This window comes from Aplysia californica, unplaced genomic scaffold, assembly GCF_000002075.1.
Source record: "Aplysia californica isolate F4 #8 unplaced genomic scaffold, AplCal3.0 scaffold00002, whole genome shotgun sequence".
Classification (NCBI taxonomy): Eukaryota; Metazoa; Mollusca; class Gastropoda; order Aplysiida; family Aplysiidae; genus Aplysia; species Aplysia californica.
In genome coordinates, this window is record NW_004797272.1 from 4,216,144 (window position 1) to 4,225,278 (window position 9,135).

At 42.4% G+C, this 9,135-nt stretch overlaps 1 protein-coding gene across 1 annotated transcript in view; it reads left to right on the forward strand.

Annotated features, from left to right (window-relative positions):
- Nucleotides 1–1,036: 1,036 nt before the first annotated feature.
- The window catches only part of LOC101846256 (kelch-like protein 10), a 13,068-nt gene continuing 4,969 nt past the window's right edge, over nt 1,037–9,135 (forward strand). Inside the window, exons 1-7 of the mRNA XM_005089043.3 lie at nt 1,037–1,339; nt 2,158–2,334; nt 3,804–4,049; nt 5,238–5,408; nt 6,817–7,069; nt 7,920–8,067; nt 8,854–9,023. Coding sequence (XP_005089100.1) covers nt 1,175–1,339; nt 2,158–2,334; nt 3,804–4,049; nt 5,238–5,408; nt 6,817–7,069; nt 7,920–8,067; nt 8,854–9,023 — 1,330 coding nt within the window. The 5' untranslated portion in view covers nt 1,037–1,174. The remainder of the gene's footprint in view (nt 1,340–2,157; nt 2,335–3,803; nt 4,050–5,237; nt 5,409–6,816; nt 7,070–7,919; nt 8,068–8,853; nt 9,024–9,135) is intronic.

The following is a 9,135-nucleotide window of genomic DNA, read 5'->3' on the forward strand; positions in this document are numbered from 1 at the left end:
CTGATGAAACTGTTTAGGTCTCACTAGCGAATAACAATGTATAAGCTGACAATGGAGTCCACTTAAATCAAACATGGGCAATCGAAAACACTGCTAAACCAAAGAAAATTTGATGGTCCCATAGCCTAGATGTCGGTTGAAGCGGACTTCATAAGCTTACTTTTATTCCTGCTACACAAGCAATTCTTTGTTTTGTTTAAAGTTTTACAGCGTGCACAACTGCATAAGTCATATCGGCGTGCAGGACACAAGCTGTTGTTGGGTTTTTTCTCACTAGGCCTAGTTCACAGCACGGATTAGTTTTACTTTATGGTTGAAGTTTAAAATTTATGGTATTAATTTAATAGTAAAAACAGTCATTTCAGAAATAAAAGGTCAACTATCTACTTCTTTGAGTAAAGAACAAGTGGCCTTTATAAAATTGAGAATCATGCTGGGACAAACGATGGAGAACAAATTGTTTTAAGTGAGTACATTTGAAATATTTCTTTCAGGCCTTTCGAAAGTCCAGACATTCAATTAAGGATGTGCCTGGTGGTAAAATCGGCATGGCATACAATGCAAAATAGCTTTTCATCTCCCTTCAGGAGTTCTTTATGCTCTGGGGAGGTAGTAGGCCTATGTCTTTGATAATTGCTCATAGTCGAGGAAGCGTTTCGCTTTTGTTTTTCACGAGTGTGTGTGTTGTTTTTTTCTTCAGTATAGTTTCTCTTTGCCAAAAAATCTCCTTCAAAATCAGTTGAAAGTAGATTTACATATTATAGGACTCCTGTGTTGAATTCAATCGCCAGGTGAATCGCAACAAGGGCATATTCAGCAGAATTGTCAACCTTCTTCTATGTAGTAATAGTACGAGCGTAGCATGTCCTTTTTGAAGTGTAGCTTTCCTGGCAGACTCTCGGAAAACTATCTTTCTTGCTCTATGAATTCTCAATCACGTGTGATACCCAACTTTTAGCAAATCAGTACCCAAAAAGATCATAAAAAGAGTGCTTTGGTGCTCTTCGGTGCACAGCTGTAGTAAGATGACGTCACGCTTTTAATGAAGCCATAGAACATCCGCTGAATATCTCAATCATGAAGCACGCAAAAATGTCTCCCCGAAATGGACAGGAAAAAAATAAACATCGAAAGACCAGCTACGGGTGAAACTAACATCACAAGAACCTGAGCCATGACGAGCGAGGTTCCATTTGACGGTGCTGCTGGGTGCTGCCTAGGGCGTCCCAAATCGACAAGCACCCAGGATGCTGCTATGAAAAAACTTCTCAGCGCTCAGGCTTGTCAAGTTCTTGCAGAGCTGAGGAAAACTGGGGAGCTATGTGATGCCATCATAAAGGTACATGTAGCTATATCATCTGTGACGTAAGGCGTATCAAGGCAGATGCTCAACGGAAGGTGGAGTGTTGGGGTGGGGGGGGGGGGGACAAAAAAATAAAGGGGAAGGGGAGGGGGTAGCTGAATACCAAACACCTATGATTTCACTCTCGTAGGTCTTGCAGGAGAAAGTTGTTTTGATTTTTTAAAGGACTCATTGCCATATTTTTATTGTAGGCCTAATTACTGGTTTTGTAAGTGTTTCTAAAACGTCCAATAGACTCCAAATAAAATCAAACTGGAGGTATAATGCTTCTGTCTTCTCTCTCTCTCTTTCGCTCTCTCTCTCTCTCTCTCTCTCTCTCTCTCTCTCTCTCTCTCTCTCTCTCTCTCTCTTTCTCTCTCTGGCCTTCCCCAGGCTGAGTAGGATACATCATCCCAGCAGACAGACGATAGATAACTTCCTCACACAGAAATCGAACCCGTGTCTCCTGCGTACAAATGCAGAGACCAACAACTACTACTACACCAACGATATCGGTTGATATACTGCTAAATATTTGGAAAGAGGCACAATGTGCTTGCCATTGTTGCTATTATTTACTCTTGATACGTTCGTGTGTGACTACAGAAACTTTTCTGAGTTTGTTAGTTTGTTTGTTTGTTTGTTTTGTTTGTTTGTTTGGGGTTGCCTTCAGATTTGCCCGTAACCTTATATAATAAGTGTCGGGTTTTTTTGTTTTTTTAGTTTTTGCCTTTTTAACGTGTGTGATGATGTCGATCACTTTTGACTGAAACAGAAATGCTTTCTTAACAACTATATATATATATATATTTCAGATAGAAGACTGGTCGTTCCCAGTGCATAGAAACATCTTGTCAGCGTGCAGTCCTTACTTCCGAGCACTTTTCACCAACGCCCGATTTGAACAGAGTGAGCAAGAGATCCGGATCACCGGTATCAGCCCGGACAGCATGGCAGCCATCATAGACTACGCCTACACCAGACACGTCAAAGTAGACTGTTTTCTCTGTTGGCTGTTCCGTTTCCCTGAATATCATCAATAGAAACTGCTCACTTCTAGTTTTTCACTTTGAACTTCGTCTTGAACTTCTATGGAAGTTGAAATTTTGTCTCAAACGGCGGACCAGACAAAACGCCTGTTTTCTTTGTTACCGGTATTTTCAGGGTCTCATGAGCAGAGATGGTTCAACATAATAACGTAGCTGCAATGTGTATACATTGATTCCACTTTTATTTGGAAAAGCCTAGACGTTTTGAGGGGATGGTAAATGCTTTTCAGCAAAAGTATAATATGCCCCCCCCCCCCTCCTTTTTTTCTTCTTTATTTGCACATTTTTAACCAAGTCCGCGAATCTGGGGTCTCCAGTGGGTTGCAGCCTATCTTACAGAAACGGGAAACAGCGACATGTGACCTCGGGATACCTGAAGACGTGGGACATTGAGGGAAAGGGGGTTGGGGGGGGGTATAATTTCCTCTCATTGGTCATTCTAGCTTTGACTACCTGTTTACGAAGCCTCAATGATATGTTACATTTAACTGACTACACACACTTTTTAATAATACATGTAGCAGCATTTGTATAGCACATATCCCTCCTCGACAGCAAGCTCTATAAACGCTTTACACTTTATTATTACCCCAGCAGACCATAGAACACTCTTCAAAACATTCTCAGCTTCCTTCCAGGGAAGCATACTGTGCGATCAGCTGATTAAGCGCTCAAACACTAACAAACGGACAAGATCTTTCACTGTCTATTCCGAGGCAAATTAAGAAACAGTAAGGGAAGGTGTAAATCTGAAAAATGTGGGTTTCCTTCTAGTTACTTTTTTTTTCTCAGCCTAGATATTTGCTCTAGCTGAATGTTGTTTTACCAGTTGTGTTGTCATGTATCTTGTTTCGATTGTGACACTCCATTAGCTCAGTTGGTATTACACTGAACTGCGGAGCGGATAGCCCTTATTCGATTCTCCAATGGGACATTTTTGAAGTTTGGTTTCTTTGACGGGCTTTAAAGCTCTCCGCCCACTTGCCTTGGTCCTATTGGAAATAGACGTTAAATTCGGATGCCTTGCCTCTGAAATAATAGTGCAGATTTGAAAGAGGAGTTAATCTATACAACAACACGGATAAGATTTACCGCATGAGGACCAGGTCGTCAACAATTTAATACATCCTCGTAAAAATATACTTGTGTGCTACTTTCTAGTAAGACTACTAATATCCGTCACATATATCATGACCTAATTAATTGTACTGCAAATGCCATACGACGAATGAAATCTTATTTCAAGAATAGATTTGTCCTCGTAAAATTAGGCCTGTACAATGTACTTGTACGTTACAATCTTGTAACACTTCTAATATTCGTCACACGTATGACGTAATTGTATTGCAAATGCCGTAAAACTCGAACAATTTTTTTTCTTCTAGAATATTACATTTTTCCCCCGACAACAGCTCAGTTGGTCGAACATCGAAGAGCTTCTCCCGGCAGCGGACCGCTTCCTGGTTTCTGGCTTGATGAGACCGTGCTGCGACTTCCTCAAACGGAGCATCAACCCGGAGAACTGTATCGGCATCCGGAACTTTGCGCAGGCCTATTCGTGCCGAGACTTGGAGAAGGAGTCGTACAACTTCATACTCCGGAAGTTCCACGAAGTGTCCACCACCAGCAACGAGTTTCTGAACATGCCCATAGAGCAAGTAATGTGTTCAATTGTGGGAGGAGGGTGGGTGGAAAAGGAGGGTTGAAAAAGAGGGGTGGGGGGGGGTATGAATGTATTAAGATTGATTGATATATTTCTGACCTGGCTATATATATATATATATATATATATATATATATATATATATATATATATATATATATATATATATATATATATATATATATATATATATATATATGTATATATTAACCTTCATTTACTTTTAGTTAAATTTGTTCGATAACTTGGGGCGGGGGAGGGGGGATTGCCTTGATTGACAGTTCACTAGACTTTTTCTTTTATTATCTGCCTTGGAACAAATTGATCGCCTTGTAGTCTCCACCAGACACCATTTTGAAAAGGGACGTATGGAAGAAGGCATGGGAAGCAGAGGAAGGGGAAACGAGAGGAGGAGAAGGTGAAGAATAAGAATAGGGAGAAAGAGGAAGTAGAGGCAAAGAAAGGAGTGGTTACAGTTAATGATGATGATGTGATGATGATGATGATGATGATGATGATGATGAGGAGGAGGAGGAGGAGGAGGAGGAGGAGGAGGAGGAGGAGGAGGAGGAGGAGGAGGAGGAGTTTGGCTTTTGAAATGCGTTACTCATGGCCGCATTATTATTGAGGGATTCCTTTTGGTGCGTAATGGGTGTTGAATACAGTAAATCTATACAATTACCTTTTTAAATGTCACTCAAAAATCTTCTCTGAACAACAATCTGACAAATGATAACATTACACAGCACCTCATTTACTAAGTTTTTAAGAGTTTATAAGCATCACAATTTTTTTAGAGCAGTTGTGTGTGGTGGGAAGAAAAAGGATAAGAGAGGTGTCCCTTTTTTAATTTTGCCCCCCCCGCCCGCATTTTTTTTTTTGGGAGAGAAGGGGGGGCGCCCCGCCCCCGTGTGTGTGTGTGTGTGTGTGTGTGTGTGTGTGTGTGTGTGTGTGTGTGTGTGTGAGAGAGAGAGAGACATCAAATAAATGAGCAGCATATGGAAAATAAAGATTTATCTTATCGTATCTTAACTGTGGCTTTAAAACTGGGAAGGGGGGGGGGCTGTTTGTTTGTTGTTGTTGTTTTGTTTTGTTTTTGTTTTGTTTTTTGTTTTTTTTTTGGGGTGGGGGGGCTTAGTGTATAAATGCAGGTTATATACTGGAGTACTTTCCCTTTATTTAGCTCTGCGAGATCTTGGATTCTGACTACCTAAACGTTCGCAACGAGGAAATGGTGTTTGATGCCGTCATCCGCTGGATTGACCACAGTCCGGACGCACGGAAGCATGAGATAGCCAGGCTTCTTATGTGCATCAGGCTAGGGATCATCACAACAAGAACTTTCATCGAAAAGGTATCCAGGGGAATAAATTATGCGCTCACGCCCCCAAGATCTGAAATGTTTTGCCCAGTAGTTCAAGACTAACCAAATCTCTGTATTCATTCAAACTTCTGCTAAAGTCATATTTGGTCGTTTTTAAGGACAAGCGAGCAACCCAGATTTCGGGGGTTTCCTGAAATCTGGACCTACACCAAAAGTGGGCATAATATTGCCCTACCTATAGGAGAAGTTTAGTTTCATTGGTGTGTATATTTGTTTGGTTTTAGAGAAAACTCTCCTTGACTTTCAAAGAAACTTAACAAGGGGCAAAAACTTAAACTTCGATTTTGTCAGAACAGCATTTTTCTGGGTAGCCCGCTTGTCTTTAAAAGCGACCATTTCTGTTGTTGTTTGTTTGTTTTTTGGTGGTTTTTTGTTTGTTGTTTTTTTAAATTATTAATGAGATAATATATAGACTTCAAGACAGCAGACACTGTACGGTTTTGGGGTTTTTGTTTCATTGTAAAGGGCTCAAAGCTCGTGTACTTTTACCAGGGTTGAGCGCTATCGTATAAATGTCATATTAATTTATTATTTATTTCACTGTCGAGCCTCTCTAATACGGGGTGTTCACTACGGATGGGATCGGCCGATCGGGCCTATCACGGGACTTGGTCGCCTCAAAAACAAACGTGTTTGTTTTCAGTTTCACACACACACACACACACACACACACACACACACACTATACTCCCACACATGCTCACATTAAAACGCGCAGACACATTAACACACACATACTTTAACGCACACACAAACGCACACACACACACACACACACACACACACACACACACACACACACACACACACACACACACACACTAACTCACTTTGTAAACACAGATAGATAGAGAGAGAGAGAGAGAGAGAGAGAGAGAGAGAGAGAGAGAGAGAGAGAGAGAGAGAGAGACAGAAACAGAGAGACAGAGAGACAGAGAGAGAGAGAGAGAGAGAGAGAGAGAGAGAGAGAGAGAGAGAGAGAGAGAGAGAGAGAGAGAGAGAGAGAGAGAGAGAGAGAAGTGAGTGCCTTTGCACACCGCAACGATCACGGCTCGCTGTTTCTGTTCCTGCACAAGACAGTTCCACCCCACATGTGTGGTCGCTTCTAAGGACAAGCGGGCTTACCCAGATTTCGGGGGTTTCCAGTAATCTTGACCTACACCAAAGATGGGCATTACCCCACCTTTAGGAGAAATTTGGTTTCACTGGTGTACATATTTGTTTAGTTATAGAGAAAACTCTCCTGGTCTTTTAAAGAAACCGAACAAGGGGCAAAAACTTTACCTTCGATTTTTCTCAAAACAGCATATTTTCGGGATAGCCCTCTTGTGCTTAAAAAGGGACCGTATAATTATGTGAACACACATAAACTTACCAGGTGAAGCCCCATAAGTACGTGAAGGAGTGCGAGGCAGCGAAATCCATCGTGGTGGAGGCCCTGCGCCTCCTCTGTGACCTAGACTGGGACGACCAGCGAGCCACAGACCCGTCCAACCGCATGTCCCGGCCCCGGGTGCCCTACGAGCTGCTCTTCGTGGTCGGAGGCTGGAGCGGCGGGACACCCACCAACCTTGTGGAGGTCTACGACACCAAGGCTGATTCCTGGGTGGTCTCCAAGCATCACGACGTTGGTAGGTCCTTAGTCCTTGTATTTGAAAGTGTTTTAGTGGGAGTTTTACGTCATTTGTAACACAATTAGGTCATACAGGCTCTTTCGAAGAAAATCGCGTAGATATAAAGTAAATTCTGCACGACAGGAAAAGTTTCCATCCGGTAAATACTTGTCACCTCAGTGAGCCGTGGGTAGATGTTTGAAGAAAACCATTGTTATAATTCAGGCTAGGCTCTGGAGAAGGAAAAAGGACTCATGCTTGTTCAATTTGAGTAGAGACGCGTGTGTAACTTAAATGGGGTCTCTACCTTTGGATTTTACACAAAGTTAGAAGACAGGGCACGACAGTCGTATGCGAGCCGATCTTATGCTTGCTTTGGTAAGGCTCATTTTTGTGCGCCCTCCTCTTCTTTAAATATTTAACATATGTATCTTTTAAAAGCGTTTTTTTTTTTTTTACGAATAACGTTACAGCGATCCATATGAAGCCCAACAGTGAACGGAGATTCCAGAAGTGTGTAGAAAGTCAAGCAAGTTCTGAAAGAGGGCTCAAGTTTACTTTTGCCTTTGAACTAACAGAAAGGGTGTAGAATGACAGGAGCTTAGAGAAGTAGAGCTGGTAAGGTTCACTTGATGACAAGGAACAACGGACCAAAAATAATATAGCTTCGGACGCGTTCAAGAAACACGAAGCCTCGAGAAGTCTGTTTGTGTGATAACATGAACTCTATGTATACCACATCATCACGAGGTTCACTCACACTGCTATTTATTACGTCCAGATATTCAAGGGGGGTGTAGGTTTAAATATTTTAATTACTACAAAATGGGTTCATGTATTCCCGAAAGGATTGTTCTGTCCCTTACAGGTGCCAGGGCTTACCATGGCTGTGTCACCATCGACCATTGTATCTTTGTCATCGGTGGATTTGACGGCGTGGAGTACTTTAACAGCTGTCGAGTCTTCGATGCCATCAACAAGACATGGTCTGAAATTGCTCCGATGAACTCCAAAAGGTATCATGCCCAACGCTATTATATTTTTAAACTGTGTACTTATAACCCACTGCCTATCAGCTGAGCTTAATCCTTGTCGTCTAACCTAGAACTACATATTATAATATTCTGTTTATACTTTATTGATGCAAAATGGCGATGTTTATGCGATATCATAGTACTCTGTCGGCTTCCCGATGAAACATTATAACTTTGTAAAGTATACGAGTAAAATTTGAAGAAACCCTTTTTCACTAGGAGAAAAGACCTATACTAAACTCAGTGGCATCCGAAAGAAACCTTTAAAAATGTATTCAGCCAATCATCGTGTTCACCTCACAGTGGGAAGTTGTCTTGGACAGGCTCTACTCTATTAATAACGAAAGAGCTGTCCAGTGCCCATTGACACAATCGCTTCGGTTCCGTTCTGTTCGGTTCGGTTGGCCAGCCAGATTGAGGGCGCAAGGCGGCGGTCGTGGCACAAATCGATCTCCCGACTCGTTGCCTCAAAAACAAACGCGTTTCTTTTCAGGCGACGAGTCGGGCAATGGGTTTGTATTAGAAAACCGACCCCCCAATAGGCACTCCTTAGTATGTACTATAATGTCATTTGTGTACCAGGTGCTGTACAATACTGTCATTTGTGTACCAGGTGCTGTACAATAGTGTCATTTGTGTACCGGGTGCTGTACAATAGTGTCATTTGTGTATCAGGTGCTGTGCAATAGTGTCATTTGTGTACCGGGTGCTGTACAATACTGTCATTTGTGTACCGGGTGCTGTACAATACTGACATTTGTGTACCAGGTGCTACGTGAGTGTGGCGGAGCACGATGGTCTGATCTACGCCATGGGCGGCTTCGACGGACAGCTGCGTCTGCACTCAGTGGAGCGTTTCAACCGAAAGACAAACCAGTGGAGCTTCATTCAACCTATGAACCACCAGCGCAGTGATGCAAGGGCCACAACTATGGGCGGTGCGTATGGCTGCAGAGTGAGCCACGTCGTCATCATCATCATAATCACTATCATCATCATCATCATCAGCAGCAGCAGCAGCAGCAGCAGATCATCACCACCACCATCATC